The sequence below is a fragment of the Micropterus salmoides genome, unplaced genomic scaffold (assembly GCF_014851395.1).
Source record: "Micropterus salmoides isolate LMB-PRFRI ecotype aquatic unplaced genomic scaffold, ASM1485139v1 Ms_hic_scaffold_1, whole genome shotgun sequence".
In the NCBI taxonomy this organism is placed as follows: Eukaryota; Metazoa; Chordata; class Actinopteri; order Centrarchiformes; family Centrarchidae; genus Micropterus; species Micropterus salmoides.
Genome location: NW_024040040.1, coordinates 36190187 through 36212528, shown reverse-complemented (window position 1 = coordinate 36212528; position 22342 = coordinate 36190187). Strand labels below are relative to the sequence as shown.

The 22342-nt window shown below is 41.9% G+C and overlaps 1 protein-coding gene and 1 long non-coding RNA gene across 2 annotated transcripts; one reads left to right on the top strand and one right to left on the bottom strand.

Moving 5' to 3' along the window:
- Nucleotides 1-5249: 5249 nt before the first annotated feature.
- On the bottom strand, nucleotides 5250-7868 carry LOC119908061. Its single transcript, XR_005445183.1, has 2 exons — nucleotides 7372-7868; nucleotides 5250-6477 (listed from the first exon to the last, which is right to left on the bottom strand). It is a non-coding gene; the product is annotated as an uncharacterized LOC119908061 (long non-coding RNA).
- eef1e1 (eukaryotic translation elongation factor 1 epsilon 1) lies at nucleotides 7066-14355 on the top strand. The gene is made up of 4 exons (XM_038725785.1): nucleotides 7066-7203; nucleotides 7877-8074; nucleotides 11084-11179; nucleotides 13422-14355. Exons 1-4 carry the CDS (start codon nucleotides 7120-7122, stop codon nucleotides 13563-13565), a joined length of 522 nt encoding a protein of 173 aa, XP_038581713.1. The 5' UTR covers nucleotides 7066-7119; the 3' UTR covers nucleotides 13566-14355.
- The last annotated feature ends 7987 nt before the right edge of the window (nucleotides 14356-22342 follow it).

Genomic DNA, 22342 nt, shown 5'->3' with positions numbered 1-22342 from the left:
TGGGCTAATCATGTTCACAAGGAATTCTCATACATTTAGAAAAAGTCAAGGTGATGAAAAAATATTCACTATGTTTTCTGAGCTGTTAAAGAGGGCACAGGATCCCCAGGACCCCGAACAGAAAATTGGGGTGGGTGCGACCTTAAAAAGATTTATACTGACACTATAAGAAGGACTGAACAATCCTAATTTTCACTATTCTCAAAACCATAAGGTTTGATTACTCCTCCCTTATATTGTTACACTCTTATGCTTCACTTTATTCAGAACCACAAATGGAGATTTTAGTTAGCTTCTTTCTAAACCTGTTCCAGTACCCTTAAATCTGTATTTTCCCCACCTCTCCACCATCCCGACACTTGAAAGCAAGCCGCTGATCAATGCTTTGCGGACTGTACTAATCGATTAGGAGTGAACAGAGAGAGACGGGTCTAATGGTTGGTCCTGACTGAACAGGCCTTCTCATATGAGAGCAATTGTTCATTACAGGGCTATTTCATGGTGCTCGTCGCTTTGCAAGCTTCTGTCTTTCATTCAGCAGCGTGTTGGATGGAGGAACGGCCTCGGGATATATTGTCTGCTCAGAGCTCGAATGTTGTCATGCTAGTTCCCAGTGATTTGCCTCGTGCGATTCGAGACTTTGAAAAATGGGAAATGTGTTTCGCAGACTTGGGAGAGGAGGGCTGAATGTGATATCAGTGTTACCCAGTGCAGGATGTTAAGAAAAGTCTGTGGGAGAATGGAGTTCTGTGTCAGTTCAGTCAGAATCTTAAAGTAATGTTTTAGTACTTATGGTGGCTTTAATGTTTTATTACAATCAGCGATACATCCAGGTTTTAGAATGCTTTTTAATGTTTTTCAGCACTCCGGCAGAACAATATTCAACTCATAGTCCTACAGCACAGTTGTATGGTTCACAGGATGTGTATGTGCTTTGTTATGGAATACGCATGTTAAACAGCCGTGTTACTCCGAGGAAGGCAAAAGCAATATGTCACGGACAGATTCTTGACTGTTGCTCTGAGTTGAATTATTTACCCTACATGCCAACATTATGTAAAGTATCCAAACCATCTCAATTGAAATCTGCCTGCAACACAGCTCAGTGATTCTCTCATACTAAACAGAGACCTCTGGGCATGACAGCAGCCATACATTATTTCTACCACACACACTCGTGGCTCATACATCTACACACCACACACCACACATAGCTCCACATATAACCTCTGATGCATTATTTCTCTAGCCTTCAGTGTGAGAGTCACAGGTGAGTCCTGGGCGCTTTCATCATAGTCTAGCTGTCCGGCTGGCTGGCTGCAGTCTCATCTGTCCCTGGGTTGAAATTGCCAATAAAGAGGGTCTCATATAGATCACCCCCGACGGGGGCTGGCGACCTGTCATGCAGACCATGATTCCTAGCTCTCAGTAAGGGGAAGAGGGACAAATAACCCTCTGAATCTCCCTATATCTATCCCACCAACCCCCACCCCTCCGAATCTCCTTCTTTCTCAGTCACACACACACACACATACACGCATACACATACATGCCCCTTCTACCCTTCTCCAGCAGGCCATAAAGTGCCACGCGAAAGGGATATAGTGGACGCAGTCATAGGAGAGACAAGTGCCGGCCTGAGCTTTCACTTTCCCGCTCCAGAGGTAGTGAATCAAACTAATGGGTTAAAGACATGAAGACGGATGAGCGGGAGGATTAGGACCTGGGCAGAGGTTTCCCAAATGTGTTCTCATACGCCTGTGATTCTTAAACATTTTAAACTTCGCAATCAAAAGGATGGAGTTTCAATTTAACCTTTTGAAAACTCCAACAACAAAAAAAAAGATAAGTCATTAATGTGCCCCGGAGCAGGGCACTTTAACAAAAGAGGCCACTGCAAGGTGCCTAACACCACACCTGAACCTGTCTCTTTTCTGATATTGATGTAACCAAACTATTCTATTCACAAGGACGAGATATAAGGTCATGTGCAGAACATGTGCATTTTCTTGTCAACACGCGTAGATTTAAGTCTTAAAAACAGTATAATAAAGTACTTTCTAATGTAGAATTATAATAAAAATTGTTCTTAAAAGACATTAAAAGTGGCCCATTGTCTTTGCCATAATAAACTGAACATATTGGTTTCATTATTTTTTACAGTGGTTTCAATACTCCTATAAGTTCCACATGATCCCATATCTTTTTAATAGTCGCTTTCTTATTTCAGATAGAAAAGTTCATTTTTACAAGGCAGAGTCCTGGTCTAGATGCACAGATGGACGATGAAGAGAGCTGGACTTTGTGATTTTTGAAAGACCCACAGTGCTCCCTGCTGGTGAAGGACAGAATGACTGTGAAGCTGCACACAGAGGCTGCGGCTTGTAGCCGGAGCTTCCCATGTGTATATGTGTGTGTTGTGTGCATGCTTTAACCTCCAACAACACGGGAGTCTCCCTCATCAACCTCCCGGCCACGGCAAGAGCTCTGGCATCACGGTTTCCACCAAGATTTTGTCTGAATCATGGACGAGAGACACCAAGCGAGGGTGAGACAGAGAGAGGGAGATGGAGAGAAACCTGCATGGCCAGTGGGCAACTTCAATAAAAGACAATCTGACTTTTCAGAAGCTATAATAATCAAGATCCTCCCACCGAGGTTGTTTGTCTGAGGGGGACACGGATGGCTACGGGTAAGGAGGAGGAAATTCAGAGCGGTAATTAATAGTCCTAAGTGACTGCTGCTGGATGGGAGGCAGGGACAGGGTTTGTTGTTACTGTGAGCTGGTACTGTGTCCCCCAGTGTGTCCCACAGCCTTGTGGGTTGGCATGTAAGCAGAGGAGGAGGAAATGGAGAAAGTGCCTTTATTACTTGTTCGTTTGTCTCCGGGGCCTTTCTTGATCAGCCAGAGACTCAGCCACCTTCCTTCTGCTCGCACACACACACACACACACACACACACGCCTTCCAATGGTAATCTTGTGTCACAAATGTTAAGGCAAACACATGAAATGCCACAAAAATGTCATCACTCCACTCCCGTCACTGGCTCATCCAACCCTTCCATCCCCCTTGTAAACATATTCGAACATACACTCATTTGCATGTGTGCCTGTGTGTGTGTTTGTGCGTGATGGAGTGGGGGACCAGCTTGTTGTTTTTAGCCTTTGGGGGCCTGTTTCTGCATGGAGCAGCAGGGTGGTTCCTATAATCCCATCACTGTTGTCGTCATGAAGGCCCAAAGGTCCTGCCTGGAGGTGCGACATTTCTGGCATCCTCTCACTCTCCTCCACTACAAGAGCCAGCAGCTCGGGAGCCAAAAGACACACTGTGCGGACTACTGCTACACTGGCTGAAAGTGACTTCCTGTATAGTAGGTCTGGCTTGAAAATGAATGAGAAACACGTCATGGAGATGAGATTTAGGTTTTGTTCTCGGGTTAAGTTTCCAAACAGGAAACTTAAAACTAGAAGTGAAACAATTAATATATTTGTTGATTGAAAGGACATTTATTGGCGAATGTTTTGATAATTGAATAATATTTTTTTCTGGTAAAAATGGCAAATATTCTGTGATTCCAGTTTCTCAAATGTGAGGTTTGATGCTTTTTTCTTTCATTGTTAGTAAACTAATATATTTGGTGTTTGGACTGTTAGTTATAAAATTAAAGATTCCACCTTAGGCTTTAGGGAGACCGGGCTAATTTGGTTGACTTTATTCTCTGTTGCAAAGGAGAAAAAAAAAACCCTCAACAATATGTATTTTACAGCTATACCAAAATGTAATACTGCCAAAATGCTCATATTATAATTATCATATCACTCACTGCACTATACAAACTGTTTCACCAAAATCTGTTTTCCTGTTAATTTCTTCAAAACGTCAACCACACATCAAGCTCTTTGGACAAGATCAAATCAAAAATAAATCCTGATAGGAGCGGAAGGTACAGGCAGCAGACGAACCCGGACATCTGTCTGTCTTCATCTCACATCTCACAGCCTTCTCCCAAAATGTCACCTAGCCGCCTGACGCCCGTCCCCGTGTTCACTCCACGCTGGGGAACCGACCTAGCACCAATATGCAATTTCACCAATCCGTGCTGACAGCGTTCATGTCGACTACTCACAACCAATCCCTCCCCTCTCCTTGTGTGAGCATCTGTGCGGTTAAAATACAGTATTCAGTCAGAGAGCTTTCACAGGTCTTGAAAGGTAGCAGAGGAGACAGGCAGGGCTGTGGCTCTGCATCCCGGCTAGACAAATCAGTGTAACAGCATATTGTAAGCTACAGACTAAGCAGAGGGGGATATATCTACTAGGACTGAGGCTGTGTTTATGGCTATGCCTGCCTTGGGAAGCCCCACGGCACTATCGGTGACCCCCACTGTAGATTTCCTTACTAATGTGACCCCAGATTGTGTATCACAATCGGCATGAGAAAACTCCCACAGGCTACAGTTAGTCCTGGGCACTGGGGATCATTGTCCTCAGCCCGCCTGAGTACAGACAGGATGTGGCAGCTTGGAGGCATTTAGTTAAAGGAGACGCACTTTAATGCTGCAGGCATGCATTTATGGAAGCCCTACTCGGATAAAAGTGTATGACGTGCTATAGCCTATAAACAAACAGAAAAAGTGGAAGGTTACATGAAGTAAAAAAACAACAGAGAATTAGCCTCACCTTGTTCCATGCCATCTAATCATTTGTGATAGTCTGTGTACTCATTCTTATAATTAATTTGTTTTTTGGGCGAGCTTTTTTACTCAACAAATTGGGTTTAAAAATATCATCTGTTCTTTTATATTAAGTACACACAGTGAAAAGGGAAAGATGTGGATACGTAGATATATGCAAGGCAATAAACGTCACTGAAAGCAGTTCACGTGAAGCCCAGCTGCTGCCCATATGAGAATCAAGAGGTCCTAGATACTCAACCTTAAATTGCAGTGCAAGACTAGAGTATGACCCAGGTATTCATAGTTATGTTATTATGTTATCATATCTGGTGAACACAATTGACTTGCTATGCTAAGTTAAAGAAGCATGACAGCACCGGAAATACTATAATCTGGAAGACCACAAGACTACTGAGTATATATAATGACAACCAGGTAAAACACAGAGAGACTTTTTTGTATTTTATTATATTATATTAAGCTGAATGGTGCAGTTTTCTTTACACTTGCCTAAAAAAAGTTAAGCTTAGCCACAAAAGTTCAACTAAAAACAGACAAATATGGACAAATATAAAATACTTTGACTATTTATTAATGGATACTGCTGTTGGCCGCACGCCTTTTTCATGGAACATATTTTAACGTGTCACAGTGGGGAAAGCGCAGGTGTAAATGATAAAATGAATGACTCACAGTCACACTGTCAGGGCTTGCTGGGACACTTTCTATAGGAAAGTGTCCCTTAATGTAATTAGTAACACCTGTGCTAATCCTAATATGACTAATCAAAATGTCTGCTGTGAAAAAAATGCCTGGTGTATTGTGCTGCACTGAAAATTATTTCCTCCACTTAAGTTGGCTCCTGTACACAAACCCAGTGGTGGAAAGGATCATACGAACATTTACACCAATACAGAACTGTGCTTGTGTACTTCACATTACATTACTTTTTGCTACTATACTTTACTCCACTACATTTATTTGACAGTTTTAGTTTGTTTCTTTGCAGATTACGATTTCCAAAAAAAAAATTATAATGTATAATAATGTAATAATAATAATAATAATTATTATACAATATAAGTATATATAACAGCAACTATTCCTGGATAATGAGTACTTTTTCCTGTACTGTAGCTTTACTTGAGTAAAATTTTGACTTTCACCTGTAATGTAGTGTTTTGAAATTGTGGTATTCCTACATCTACTTACAGATCTGACTACATTTTCAACCATGGCATAAATCCGACAGCCACTGTAGGTACATGCAGCCTAAAAAACTACAGTACAAAGTCGCCACAGTGGGCTTCAGTTTGGCCTCGCCAACGTCTGTCTCACTCAATCTTCTCTTGTATATTTTATTGTAGTCTAAGTAAGGTCAATAAAAATCCAAAATATGAATTTGATTGGTATTGCTGCAGACATCACCTCGAGCCTCGTCATGCAGGTGAGCTGTTACAAAGTGGGACCGCTGGGGATGAGAAGAAGGCTTCTAGTGTGACACCTCAGCCCAGCTGTCAGTCTCTATGGTGTCACACATACACACACAAGCATACACTCTCACACAATCACTTGGACAGTATGTAGTTAAAAAGCCCAGTTTTGACTGACAGGTGACATTTCATTATGGAGAAATCGTAGAGGCACAGCGTATATCCACACAGACACGACACACACAATGTCACAGCGGAGACAGACAGATGGGACAGGGAAACTTTGCTGCAGGACTTCAGACTGAGACTCCAGACCTTCCACTGTCATTTTGATTCCATTTAACCACAAATCCTCATGGAGAAGTTCTGTGAAAACAGACAGGATTGCATAACAATCATTTTTGACCCGAGTTGCTGGAGGGTGTTTGGATTACAGAGTTGAGCCCATAGGGAATGCTCATATCCAGTAACAGCATACTGTACTGATAGGGTGCAGTGTGTGTGTGTGTGTGTGTGTGTGTGTGTGTGTGTGTGTGTGTGTGTGTGTGTGTGTGTGTGTGTGTGTATTTAATGAAGCTAAATTTAATAAGTAGTTGGGGTTTATTTTGGTATGGGGGCAAACATGCTCAGAAAGCCATTTACAGTGTGAATCAATCTTCTCCATCCTGACATAAAACTTTGTGGTCCTAAGTCCCTATTTTTATAACTGATATTGCCGATCAAACAAATGAAAAATTATTAATTTTAAGTGTTAAACTGATAACATAACTACTTTAATTGTATTAATTGGCAAATCCACTTGTCAAGTTTACTCACTGTCGAATTAATATTTTACTTGATTGAAAGCATGGCGGCTTGTTCACTGATGCAATGTATTGACAGGCTCGCATGCTGTGTCTTTATTGGCTAACTCTACAGTCAGTCCAACTGTCGTGGGCGGGGGCTGAGTCTTTTACCCAATCAGCTCGCACGCACAGTGCACTGCCCCTTCGACAGTCAGTCAGAAACATGGCGCTACGGGAGCTGTCGTCGCTGGAGAAATACTTAGGACTGAAAAAGCCTAACAAGTACAGTACACGGGGGGATAAAAAGGTGACATGACTGCGCATCTTTCGGGCGTCCACTGTTGGCTTCAAACCGCTATTTTATTTTATAGAAAGCTTGAAAGCTAGTGTAATTAGCACACAGTAGCTAGCTAGGCAATGCTAACAAGCTAGTCATGTGTGTTGAAAATATAGGCAGTTCTCGTGGCATATCTACCTTGTTATCAGTTGATAGTCAGTGATCTTTTTCATCGGTAAAGCTGATACTCAGAGCAGATCCAGGCAGCAACATTTGATGCCAGTTATCTTGTTTCCACAACTCAGCACAATAGAAATAGCTCCATGCTGTGCGCATGCACGTTCATAGAGGTAACGTGAGGGGAGGAGTCGGTGTCTTCTGCTGTAGCGCTGTGAAGTCAATTGCACCTTATGTAGAGATGACTGTGATGCTATCCCCGAGCTTTCTCACTACATTTAATGTATATTTTTTTATCAGAATCAAATGAAATGTCCATCATCGCTGTATGTATGAGACACTCCCTCAGAACAAAAACATTTTTGAATGTGTAAAGTTGTCATGGGGGCATTTTGCTGTCTTTGGAACTGAAGGTATTCTTTAAGGCGTTGCAAAGCAAATATGTATGATGTTAAGTTAAAAATGGAGCTCAATTCTCCATCTCTCTGCCCCCTCTCTGTCCCATCTTTCTCACCTCTCCACGCAGGTGCCTGTGCTACAGAATAATAATGGTCCTCCACTGGTGGGGCTGGTGACCATCGCCTGTCACCTAGTGAAAGAGGCGAAGCGCCCAGAGCTGCTGGGTGATTCTGCAGAGAGCAGGGCTGTGGTACAGCAGTGGCTTGAGCACAGAGTCACCAAGCTGAATGGCTGCACAAAGGAAGACAGCAAGACCATCCTGAAGGTAGAGAGGCTGATATTCAAGGAAGTCTTTGAAATCTTTTTTGTGCCAATTCTGTTTTTTATTTTTGTTTTTTTATAGGATTTTAGGAAATCATTCATCCCTACCTTTTAACAGGCGCCACATTATCTCAGTTTCTCTCACATTCACTTCTGTAGGCAACTGTGCGTATGTGTTTGTCTTGTTAAGGCAAGTGACAGGAATACAGACTGATGTATGGCCCTTCAGTGACATGGCCCCGCACGACAGAGAAAAATGCGTTAATGTGCCTGACGCCAGCGTGAAATGGATCGCCAGCCACTGGTCTGCTGGACACTAGGCGCCTCTTGGCACTGTCATGTCAGCATGAAGTGTGTGTGTGCGCACATCTCAGTGTGACACACTGTTGTGGCATGGCTGAGGAGTCATGCTGTGCGGCAGCATGTTATCTGGACAGGCCTCTTAAATATTTTAATGGTGCCACTTACAGAAGGAAGTCGCCCTGAGCAGCTCAGCTCTGGTGCCCGGTGGCCCCGTCCTGTCCTGCTGTTTTAGCTCCATCCTTAACACTCTTCTTTCAAGCACACTAGTCATCTCCCATTAAATTATCCAGAGATAAAAACTGTCAACTGCAGGACTTCTTAAACTTTATCACCCCAGGAGAAATTCATAGTTTTTCAAGCTGACAGTTGTTTCTGAAGTGAACATCTTGTCACTCATGTAATGGTATGATAAACAAGCACATTTCGCCATGAACCCAAAGTTAGCTGAATGTTTGGGAAAGTTTGTGATTACACCTTAAAGCATTTACACTAGTACTGGGTGACTTCCTGCTGCCACAGAAGTTGACAATTATCATTGGTTTTTTGAAGCAAACAGTTACATCTGGGTCGAACATCAACCTCTTGAAGTCGATGTACTGCATTACAGACTTTACAATTTCTGAATTATGACTGCTCTCTGTTTTTGACAGAAGTATTTGCACCATTTATGTGAAAGACGGAAAACATAATTAATTTCAGATTTTCCTCAAACCATTTAATGGTATTCTCGATAGGGGTGTAACGGTACATGTATTCGTACCGGACTGTTTTGGTGCAGGACTTTCGGAATGGTGCACATGTGCACCGAATGCAATCTTTAACGTTAAATATTAGTCTTGTTTTGTGTGGAAGGTACGTAAATTTCGAGTTTCCAGACAGACATATTAAGTGGCGGACCAAATCTCCATCTTACGGCTCTACACAAGGCCAGTGTAGAGAAGCCAGAGCTTGAAAACCCTCCCTTAAGGTCTTCTGTTTGGGAACACTTCGGTTTCCTAGTGAAATACAACAACGGACAAGTCGATAAGAAGAAAGCAGTGGGCCGACATTTCTAGTGATCAGGTATGTTTCTGGCAACACGTCAAACGTGCTAACTCACTAATGGTATTGCACGAAGGAGAACGTCACTGCAACAAGGGGAAAAAAACGAGCACAGTACAAACGCCTTATGGCAACAGACTTTAGACTTCAGAAAATATTTTTTTTATCTGAGCAGGCCTTCAAGCTGGGATTGATAATGCTCATAGACGGAATAAATAAGAAGAATGCTGTATTGTAATCCATATTATTATATTTTTTTATTATATTTTATTAGCTATGTGTGGTATTTTATTGAGTTTTTTTTGTAGTGGAGAACTTGGTAGTAGTTTGCAGCAGTAATTTATTAGGATACTAGTATATTTCTTTTTTATTTTATATAACTTAATGATTATGTGTAATTTGAAAGTTTGTTGAAAAAATTGTAAACTAATTTGGATGTTTGCAAAAGTTCATAATAAACCAGCAGCAATTTAATGTTTGCATTTTTTCTCCTTACTTTACCGAAAATAAACCAAACCGTGACTTCAAAACCGAGGTACATACCAAACCGGGATTTTTGTGTACCTTTATACCCCTAGCATTTGAGCATTACAACTTTGTGAGTTCTGACCTAGGCATCGACCGTAATGGTCGTCTGATCGCCCAGGCAGGGATGCACGACATGGCCATTATCGGCCGGTAAAGGCTTTAAAATTATATCTGAATCGTTTCTGCCGATGTGACATGCAGATAAAATGACACTTTAATCAGCAGTCAACAACTGTCAACTTTAGAAAAGTACATCAGAAAGAAATGGGTGCAAAGACATAGTGAAGTATCTCTTGTTCTGTATTATTAGTTATTTATTAGTTCATTTAAAAAAATGAACACGCTGTACATAACCTATCCAGAGGCCAAAAAAAAGGTGCCCAGTTAAGGCGGGGGCAGGTAGAGAGGAACCCAGGTTTGGCGCTCCATGTGCTGGGTGGGGGTGGCGGGAGAGCTGCCTCTCCTCTGATGCTCGACTGGGCTTCAGCTCCATGGCTGTAGGCTAAGAAAAGCAAGGATCTGATGGTGGAAGGGGAGGAAGTCTGCAGTCTTCATGCCTTGTTTGGCATCACCCACTCTTGCCGCACAATAACTCCATTTGCCCCCAAGATGCTCTGTGTGCGGGGAGTGTTCCCTTCGCACAATGTACAAGTGCTAAAGATGGTCCCTTCCCCTGGGACCAGCACTTCCATGCACGACTTTGCACACACAGACATGGACTGAGAAATACACTTCACGATGGCCAAGTTTTAGGACAGCTTCATTAGATTTCCAAGCGAGAGTTGTAGTCATTTGGTAGTGGAGTAAACAAATACAGCATCTGTGCTAAGTCGGCAGGCATGTGGAGAGATGCTATATCCCCTCAGGTTACATATTATTCCTATCCACATGGCACAGCACAGGCACACACGCGAGCTTGAATCCAGATTCATGCACCACACGCACCCACAGATATATAGGTTAACGAACCTGCTGTCACAGTTTCCTTTAGGTCTGTAGCGTCCATCAAGAGTCAGATTTAGCAAACAATAACATTTTACATTCACTTTACTTTCTCTTGTTTGAGTTTGTAACACAAAAGAGTCAGAAGTGAATGACCTCATTTGCACAACTGATTATGTTGCGAAATTCATTCTTGCAGGACCTCAACCTCTACCTGCAAGACAAGGTCTACCTGGCTGGCAACCAGTTCACCTTAGCCGATGCTTTCATGTACTTTGGGATCCATCCTCTCCTAGTAAGTTACCTTTTCACTCACTTCTGCACGTCTGGGTGAGACACGATACAGATTTCCAAGTTCAGCTTGTCTCTTAAACTGCAGTGAGTCGCTTAAACATGTACAAGTTTCAAGTCATACAACATAGTGAAAAGAAACTTAAAAGATATTTAATGTTTTGGATTGAAAGTCTTGTTAGGTTTTGGGTTAAGGTAAAATAAAAGGGGGACAGGTTTAGATTAGGTGAGGGTTAAGGTTATTATTTCATAATGTGTGACTTAAAAAATTTTATGTATCTGATCTATGTAATATGATTTTAGGAATATTCGAATAAACTGTTGATCATTTAGGTGCACTTTTAGGACACATTTGAAGGTTTTTGTAACAAAGACTGAAACTTAAACATAAAGACACTAAGCCTTTGAGAGAAACTTTTAAGATTTTCCTTAGTGTTCCAAAGTTGTGTGGGATCGTATATTCATGGGTAATCGTGCTTAATTTGTTGTGCCTCAGTACCATTCTCACCACCATATACCAAGGACTCACGCGTCCGTCCGTCTGTCCGTCCCGTTATCCATCCTTTTCCCTCCCTATCAGCGCCAACTTCAGTCAAACCACAACTTTAATAAGCAATTTGTCACAGTGCATAACACACAATTAGACCAGTCATATGGCCAAAGGGCATCAAGAACAAGTTGGCAATAAACACACGGGTTATAAACACGTTCTCACTTCTCTTCAGAAAAATAAAGTGATGTGGCACAAAGTGATGTCTTTAGCCTCAGACCAGGGACAAGTATGTTTGTTATGCCTTCCAGGATTGAAAAAAAGAGTTCAGAAATGGGAAAGACGGAATGAGATGAAGGGAGGAGGGAGAGATCACATGTTGAGATGTCAGCGGTTGTGGCGGAGATGGAAGGTTGCCCCCGCCACCAGGCAGAAGAGCGTCACTTTGGTTTGCAATCAGTGTAGTTTTTAACCTCGGGGACAAGGGGTCAGCTAGCCCAACCCTTAACCACAGCCTGTCCTGATGTTCAATTCATGGAAAACAACATTACACAAACATTAAACCTGACTGATGCTAGAATGGTTTTAGGCTGGATTGTTGTCTTTGCGGGGAATTTCCGCTTTCCAGCTAATTAGATGATGAAAAAGCACGCGCCTAATAAGATTATTTCCAAGGACGTCCTGATGCGCTCTGGGTTTTATTTTTTTTATTGTAGTTTGCCACCTGCATTGTGCAATAACAGGAAAATATGTCTGTTTGACACAAACTTGTCAAACAATGGCACTTCCTAGGCCGCTTTAAAAAACTTTACCCTGCAGTTAATTGACACTCTTCTCTTTTAATAGTCATTACCATCAGCGCCTCATGTGCATCTTCAGCACTTTGTTGGGAACTTAAAATCTCAATAAGAGCAACCGTGTCTTTCATCTTTCCGTTGATTTCACTTTTTTTGTCAATTAATCAGCTGTTTCCAATTGTGAGCCATTGTCACAGGTTATGGTTTCTGTGTGAGTTGTGATCAGTATGACTTAAAGGCCATGTTATATTTCTTCTCCGCAGCTGCGTACCCTACGCCGTAGCCTGGTGTGCACCTCCCAAAAAATGTAACTACACGTTCCATCCAAGCAGACTGCAAGAACTACGATTGGTCAGCTTAGTAGCACCGCATTTCCTCCTACGCATTTCTTGCTTGTCCTTCTCCTTCCGCCTCAAGGGTCGTACAAACCATCTCCTATGGCGCCTTCTCTCATTTCCGCGTTTTAGTTATTTCACTTAAAGTAACTGCTGTTTAGCTTCGATCAACTCCAACATGATCCGTTCAGTTTCAGTCCCCATTGTTTGTAGTAGCCTACACCAACAACAACAGTGGCTTAGCCCCAAACAGTAGTGAAGAAATTCAACACAATGGACCATAGAAACCCCAACACCAACTAGTTTTCTGGCAGTGTAATTACAGAGTGACACAGACACCAACACACAAGTATAAATGCTCAAAAAAAAGGCTACGGCATAGACTCAACGCAGAAACAGAGAATCTCCTTAGACAAATCTCCCAATAAGCTAAGATAAGAATCAGGTAACGCTGAACAATTCAATATTTTACATTACATTCAAAAATTGAAGCACAGTGCCTTTCTAATTTCACAACCAGTTACAGTATAAGATGGATTCAGTGTCAGCCTCACCAGCTTTCACACATGGTGGCTGATGGTTTTTTCTTGTTATAACAAGATGAACCTCTCTCCTCTCACACAGGTGGACTTGGCCATCCAGGAGAAGGAGCAGTATGTGAATGTGACGCGATGGTTTGACCACATTCAGCACTACCCCGGCATCCGACACCACCTCCCTCCCATAGTTGTGCTCAGGAACAGAATTTACACCGGCAGACACCACTGAGACCCGACTTGAACCCAGCCTGACTGGTCACAAGCTCATCTGTCTTTCGGGCCAGACCAGAGTGTATCACGCCAACATCACAATTTGAGGATGTTTCCACAAAGTCACTTCTATCCAAGACCTCCTTTTTATTCCTGTTTTTCGGATCATGATCCCTGCCTTCATGTTTTGCCCTCGTTACATACCTCAACTCTACTTGTTTGCTCTTTGGATTTTTTTTTTTATCTGGAAAATCGGTAAAGGACATTTTTAAGGGAACTAATACTAAGGGATTGCTTGCTAATAAAAATGTAGTTCAGTTACATGTTAAGTGTTTTTAATGATTATTGGCTGTTGCGCTGGGAGTGGAGGCAAGAATCTCTCATTCAGTCCTGCTAACACTATTTATATGAAGTTTAATGTCTCGACCCTTATTCAGTTATGAGGTAGGGAACAAGTGAGACAGTTACGTTGGTCTTTTGTTTGTTTTGTTGGACGTTTTGTAGGACTTCACGGAGTCTACGTATGTATAGTTGTTTTCAAAGGGAAGTCTGTACAGGTTGCTACCTTGTTTATAGCGTGCTTCTATTTATAAATGGTGGTTCTTTGTTTAATCTGAGGCTTGAACATGCGATGACAAGTACTGCAGGTTCAAAGAAGACTTAATAAGATGTTACTTAACTGGCAGTACATTATGTCCTTAGGAAAAGCAGCTTCCTTCCTGTCATTTTCAGCAACTGTTTGTCCAAATAAATGTGGTTGCTGGTTGAACATCATAACCCCCTAATGACCACAGTCACTGCCAAGTCCACATTGTTCTGCTATATCTCTGCCCTGATGAATGTAGTCTGTGTCTCAGATCGCGTCCCTATCAGGACTGTGGGGTTTGTGTTTGTTTTTTTCCCTAGGGTTTTATGTATTTCACATGCAGCTCTCAGCCATTTCACTGGACAGTTTAGTTTCTAGTGTGTGCACGTGTGTGTGTGTGTGTGTGTTCCTGATTACATCCCCGCTCTCTGTCCCACTTCCTCACCACCAGTCGTGTGGGCAGCAATGAGCAGTTGAGCGTCAGCCCCAGAGTCAGAGATCAGAGTGAGGCTCCAATCAGTCCCACTACCACCACTGTTGATGCTTCAGGCCAGAGAGAGGGCAGCGGGCTCACCAGCTGCCACACAGATCCAGCCAGCCAAGGCCAGAACCCAGGCCCCTGGGCGACAGTCAGCCACTGTGTGTCATTTCAACCCTCATGCTCCCATGGGGCTACTGGAGAGAGGGACGGGAAGGGAGGCAGCCAGGGAGGAGGGGGCCACGGAGAGAGGAAAAGAGCACCCAGAGGCCGAGGGATCTTTTTGTGACATGTGAACAATGATCCGTGCGTCTGAAAGCCTTGCTGCTGCTGGCTGGAGGTTTGCTATTAACACCATTAACAGGTCGTGGCGGCAGAAGCTATAAATTAACAATAAGAAGGTAATGATAAAGAACAGTAGGAAATTGAGGTAGGCTTAGAGAAGTAACCCTTTTTAATCAAAGTTGCAATTTTCATTGCTTTTGCAGGTGTATCAAGCCACTAAAAGAAACACTTGTACACATTAAAATAAAAGCACAAAAAATTGCAGTTAGTTGGTAATTGTTATAATAATGGATGCTTTTGTGTTTGCATTGATGCTCCGTGTTCAGTTTCCTCCATCCTAACAGGCTCTACATATCTTCACATTTGTTGCTTACAGCCTGAGTGGTTTCGTTTTCTGACGCAACCGTGATGTTAAATCAAAGGGATACGCAGCTCATGAACCCTGGCCCCTCTGCCAATTTTTCAGCGTGTGCTTTTCGCATTTTCTCAAAGACTTTGTTTTGCGTAAACCGGCCAGAAGACAGCCATTGTTCAGTGAAGTTCCATTAAGATAGCTCGCTGTGTGTTTGGGGTGAGCATTGTGAAGACAATGTGACGAATAAAAACAGCTTGCAGTCATTTGAGTAGGCCTTGTGACTAGCTGGGGCGGTTTATGGTGTTGTCTACCATTAAAGAAGCCCTTGTCCTCTCGATAATCTTATCATTTGGTTGGAATCTTGTGTGCGGTGTGAGACGGTTACTTATTTCTGAGGTGTAAATCAAGCTTTGCCAACAAACACTGCAGCCGGCCAAATAGTTCCACAATTGCTTGTGTTTGTGGTGATGCCATGGTTACAGTCAAAAACACCAAGTCAAAAACACATTTTTGTTACTTAATCTGACTGTTATTTTTTTACCTTAAGATTGTACGCTTTATGGATGGTGGAAGTCACAATATGATACGATTAGACCATTAAATAGATGAAATTGATGAACCAACAGCTGATTTGAGGTGTAAATTTTATATCATGAATGGATATATCAAGAATATCTAGATCAGAAACCATTGTAAATGAATACAAAAAAAGTACAAGTTAACACACTTTAAATGTCAATTTGCATGAATTCATTCAGTTTGTTAGCAGTTCTTTTGAATGCTGTTAAATAACATTTTCATTCATTCAGGAATACTTTAATATTGTGAGTGTTGTCCGTTCATGCACAGCCAAAATGTCCTTATTATAAGATACAAGCAAAAAGTTTAGCACCGTGGAGGATACAATAATATGAAAAAGATTAGAATTTACTGAACTCAAACGATAGAAAATAAACTTATAGAAGTGATGGCAAATTGACCTGCACTCAAATAAACTGAACGTTAAAGTTATCTAAATCATATAGTGGATGAATGACTTCTTGTCCAGTTTGTTTTCCAGCAATGATGCAGACCTCATTAGCACTTTAGAGGATTTAATCTTAAACTCAGCTATTTGCAGAATAAATTGAGTCATTTGAATTTGGTGAGTGTTTCTAATGTATTCCAACAAGATATTCATTAAGTGCTTAAAACTGATTCAAACTGTAAAAATATGCAGCGATGATTAGTCAGTCATTTTGAAACTGCTCTTTTCTTGTGGCTTTCTGCTGACTGCTGGCAGAATCTTAGAATGCTAATGTGGTACGGTCTCACAGCCAGGTTCCTCTCTGATCAAACCCGAGTGCAGTCAAAGCCGGGTGCAGTGATGAGGCCACAGCAGGTAACCAGGACCAAGGCGGCAATTAGAGGCGACCTTCCCACCAACTTCTTTTGGCGAGAGGTGTAACACTCAACAGGGCAGCCCTCCCACCTAAAGAATCACAACCCACCCGCTTTACCGTCTGTGCCCCCGGCATCCTTATTGGCCTTTGACTGCTCCCCTCTGCCCAGTGAGGGAGAGGTCAAAGGTCAATAAGGTAAGGTTATCATCAGTACTTAGTGATGACTTCATCTCTCACCATAGAGCTGTGGCAGTGAGTGGTGCTTCTGTTTTTCTCTCTCCAGCAGAGTATAAAGGGACAGAGGTGGAATAAGCTGTGAAAACTATTTTTTAAATGGAACACTTTAGTGGTTTTACTTGCAAACTGTATTTCAGGTTCAACTGAACTGAAAAAAGTTGATATTTCATGTGTCCAGATAGTATTTATTTTTGACTTACAAAGAAGACAGACAGAACCGGGATGTATTGGTGATCTGAAGACCCTTAAACACTGAAATTGGGGCTTTCCCAGACAATTTTTTTTGTTTAATTTGTTTAACATAGCAATGCTAATGCACAGAGATGCATTGAGTACAGAGGCCCATGAAATCAATCTACACAAGAATCAAAAGAAAACCAGCAAATCATCAACAACAAAAATAACAGTACAGGCCCAGGAATATGCACAATCTAGATAATAGTGATTATTAACAATAGACATGAGTAATGGTTATGGCAGCATTTTATCATATCACTACCAAAAGAGGTTACGCCTCTAAGTGGCCCTATTTCCTGGCCGACATAAATGAGTCAGGCATTACAGATATAGCATTAGTGGAAATAAAAAAGACAAGAAATCACAATGTCTGTCCCCTTGTCACCCCTCCCCTCGCCAAATGAAAATGAGCCCTACTCTAGCACAACAGAGAACAAACCCACCAGCTAGACAACGACAGCTACAAGCTAATTTGTCATCCAGGTCATCTAAACCATGTTTGCTAACGGACGACTTAGAGTTTTGGAGACCAAAGGCAGCTTATGTAAAGATTCTCCCAATGTCAGAAATTCAGGGCTATAGGCCTATAAAATGTGATTGCCGCTATGATCTGCAATTATCGTACAGTCTGACACAGATTATTAAACCAATCGCGCACACTGTCACACGCAGTCAACTTGCACGATCACCAAAATGTGTCCCCATGAAGCTGCAACAGTCCAGCCAAGGACACTTTGTCATCATCTGTCACCTACCAATGTTTCCTGTCATCTTCCATGGTCAACATTCAAATGCCATCAAATATTAATTGATCGGGCTCATAACAGGACAACAAGAGTTTCACCAAAAATAATCAAAGCAGCGCAGTCAATACCACACAGTGAGCCAAAATCTGCAGGATTTCCTTCAAGCAGGTGTCGCTGTTTTAACTTTATGATGAGGGACGCGTCAACACCTTTGTCACCTCGCGTTTACTAACCATATCAGATAGGCCCGCGCAACAACAAACAGCAATGCAGATGACACAACCCTTCATTAGTTCTTATTAGCAACATCAGGGAGAGGGGAACGCATTGGCCCCGACATCTGCTAAGAACAGGACCCCCCCGTCTCTCGGTGGTGAGGGGAGCGTTAGCGTGTCATAAGCTCTTTAGACAGGACTTATCGGCTGCGCTTTATCGTGGTCTTACACGTTGTGACAGTTGTACCATGCGCCTATAAAGTTGGCATCTGATTGTCTATTGCAATTACATGAGCTTATGAGCAATGATGCAGCTATGACTGAAGGGGGGGGGGGGCGGTTCTACATGTTGTTGCAGTAAAGTTATTCTTATAGAAGTGAAGGAGAGAAATCTGACTTTACCTCTTTACCTTAGGAATGTGTGCCCACATTTTGTGCTCAATTGCATAAATTATTGCGTGCAATCTCCAATGTAGAATGCCTTTTATAACTTATATCTTATGGCCAAGTTATAATCGATATGTTTTTTCTGATGCCATTTGAGTAATCGAAAGTTAAACATATGGAGTAGTGTTGGTGTCAAAAATAGGTTGGCGCTCAGCAAGAACAGTATTAGAGTGGGTGATTTTTATGGATGCCAGGCCTGCCTTGTTATGTTAGAGGTGTGGACTTCTAATAAAATGTCTGTCATGTTAAGGGATGACTTGACAGCCTAAGCAATGCCGATATTAAAGGATAATTCGGGTTTATTACAAGTTGGATTCTATTTTCTCTGTTTGCTTATTGCTTCTATCAGTTATGGTAACGTTGGATTTACCAAGTAAGTTTTGCTCAAATCTGCAAATACGTGTGGCACTCAGAAGTCTGGCCAGGCAAGAAATATGGACAGTCAGACAAGTATACAGGTTGTAAACGAAACTCCAGGTTAGCCACACCATCTTGGAAGAGACATCAAAGTAAACTGTAAGATTATTTCCCAATCAGTGTCAGAAGTTGTTAAGCTTCATTTTATACCTTTGTGTTGGGGTTGGGGTTACCTGCAAGTATTGGGTTGGGTTGGGGTTACCTGCAAGTATGGAGCATGGAGATGTAGCTGATGTACACCTCCTTAAAGACATAAGTGGGGGCTACAGTGGCTACGGAGATGTCATGTGAGGACCTCTCGTTTCTTGCCCTTTCTGACTTGTGCAAGAATGCACAATGTTCTAGTGTTCGCAGCTCCCAGCAATTAACTTGGTGCATACAACGCTATCATAAACAAAAGAAAATGATGGCCAAAGCTAAAAAAATATACGACTCGTGGTAATAAAATATTATTATCCTTTAACTTTTTAGGGGGCTAGAAGAACGCCTATCTTATGTATGTATGTCTGATCTTCTCTTTCGTCAACATCTGTAGAATAGTACATTATTACTTTAATGACTGAATCAGACATCTGTTTGATTGCTTACCGCAGACTATGGCTCAGAGGGTTTTATATCACCATTATGAATCTGCAAATATCAGTTTACCATATGTATGTATGCATGTCAACAACACTCCACTAGTTGTTTGTATTCTCTCTGTCTGTCGCTCGCTCTCTCTATTGCAAGACGCAGCCTCACCTTGGATTGCATAAGGATCCCAGGTGTGCAGCGAGAGTTTTTACGAGACTCAACCACTCAGCTCATCAATCAGAGAGATGGGTGGCTGATTCGGCACGTTGGTGCTAAAGTACATATGTGTGACCCGGGGCAAGGAGATTGCACAAGATTGCACCGTAAGTCTCACACACACACACACACACACAGATAACTGTTGTGGAATTAGCTGCCTCAATCGCTCCTCACCCCTTCTGCTGATCTACCTCAGCTGCAGCTTCTTTGCATTTTTTTCTGTCTGTACATGTGCATGTGTGTGTGGTCATTCATGGCGTAATGGTTTTGGCCCGGGGGGTAAGAGGTGAATTAAGGGTGAAGGAGGCAAAAAAGCGAAGGCGAAGGTGGACCTGCTCAGCTGAATGAGTTCAGAAAACAGGCCTGTAGCAGTAGTTAAAAATGTGAAAAGTATTATTTCTTCTGAGTCACACACACACACACGCAGGTTTAACCATTTCTAACTATCATATTAAAATGATTCCAGGCTATACTACGCTCGGCCTTGGTTGATTCAAGGACTTCTCATTTGCCATGCCGTCACATTGTGTGGCCGCATTCCTCATCCCTTTATTCAAATGTTCCACAAATTAGCCATACATTTACACCCCACCCCACCCCCCTCCCTCCTGCTCCATCCAACCCACAGGTCATGCCACTTAACTTCAGCCTGCCCCCCTGCTGTAATAGGTTCTGATAGGAAGCCTCCAGGGAAGCTGACTTCTCACTGAGAAGTGATACTAAAAGTAATTGCAGCTGAAACGCTGTGACAGGGGGGTGTACTTTGAAAAAAGAAATGGAGAGTGCAGCACAGAGAGGATGGCATTTGGAGTAAGCATAGAGGATATTGGGGGGGGGGGGGGGGGGGGGGGTAACAGACAGACTCCTGGGTGGGCAGAGAGCACTGCCCTCAGCCATTTACTGTAATTTGACCTCCATGGGAAAAAAACAGCAACAGCCTCCTAATTTGCATATTCCTCCAGCTCATCTGTATACATCACCAGTACGGTGGGGTTTTTATTCCACATCTTTTTTCATTAAAACAGTTTGGTTTTAATTTGAGATGACTAATTTATTTAAACCTGGAGTTAAATGCAGAGTACTTTCTCTTTGTAACGCATCTCATTTCCCTAATGGTTAAAAAAAATAAAACAGGGGGCTGATGACAATGTAATAGAACATAAACAAGGTTTCATATCATTAACTTTGAATATGAGTTGTTAACTTAATGACCCCACTCACTTTATTATTCTTGTGTGAAAACCGGCTAGTTGTTTTTAATGAGGACATGGATGTGGTGCCTGGTAGTTGCGGCTGACATGGAGGAATGCTGTAAGAAATGACCTGGCACAATGCCTTCACCATGAAAAGATGGTCTTCCAAAGAGAGGCGAGTCCATCTGCACACAATTTAAGCACTTTTACTCGAGTCATTTAAATGTGAAAACTCTCCCTCAAGAAGTTTCCCCTGGGCCTGGATTAATCCAACAACACAGACAAAAAGTATTTCTCTTAATGATGTTATGAGCTCCTATGTTTCCATTTTAAATATTCATCTTGTCGCCATTATTTCATTTAGTTCTTTTAAACCCCCTACCATAAACTACATGACAACAGTGAACATCCCAGCCCTGTATTTTTTTTTCTCTATTAAGAAGCATGATTCATCTCGTTTCTTGAACTGAGAATGCATCTTAATGTAAAGAAATAGATTCAAAAGCTAAAATATTGCTTATCCCCTACAGATTACATTCATACGCTGCTATTTTTGCATTATCAAAATATAGTAAACTTTGCTCAGATTTTCAGTTTGTAAGTATGTCGAAACTATTCACTGCCAACAGTTTTGAACAGGTTACTCCCTCATATCCACGCATTGCATGCAGTGCTGTTACGTTGTTTGTTTTTATATAGTCCCCTGGTCCACCTGTGATATTTTCTGTCCCTTTTTACTGTCTCTCAAAAAAAAGAAATGCTATAAAGATCATCAATACATACATTTATTGTTGTGGTTTTAGCACAGCATTACTTTCACATATTAGGACCATCTTTCTGATATTTCTGGATATTTTTCTTGTCTTTCACTCTATTTCTTCCTGTCCTTTGTTCAGATACTTCAAGATTTAATAGGGAAATTAATGAGGGATAATATTTGTTTTATCTATAGCGCAACAGAAGCAGTGAATTACCTCAATTTTGCAAAACATATCTATCAAACAGGCATAATTACAGATAAATATGATGGTAGAGATTCTATGATGATATGAATATGAATCATGGCTGTACATACAACATAGTGCAGTACATCATACAGTATGAGCAGGAGTGAGTGACAGGTCAGGCAGTCAACTGTACTTTAATTCATTGATCTTAAAGGGACATACTTATGAACCAGAAACACACATTTTTGTGTGTGTGTGTGTGTGTGTGTGTGTGTGTGTTAGGAGGGTAGCTTCACTGCTGACTGGTTATCTACTGGACTAAGGGCATGAAGCTACAATCTGGCACAGACAGTCCCCCACCAACACACACATACCACAGTGTTTCTGAGCGCTCAAATGGCTACTTCTTTGACCTCCCTTAGTCTCACACAAACAGACGCTACATAGATGTACACAAGACATCCCGCAGAAAAACTGGG

Excerpts from the sequence above, each read along its gene's own strand:
- eef1e1 (XM_038725785.1), top strand. The coding sequence starts at position 7,120 with ATGGCGCTACGGGAGCTGTCGTCGCTGGAGAAATACTTAGGACTGAAA. Across the intron at positions 7,204-7,876 it reads GTACACGGGGGGATAAAAAG|GTGCCTGTGCTACAGAATAA; the intron begins GTGACATGACTG and ends CTCTCCACGCAG. Across the intron at positions 11,180-13,421 it reads TTGGGATCCATCCTCTCCTA|GTGGACTTGGCCATCCAGGA; the intron begins GTAAGTTACCTT and ends CCTCTCACACAG.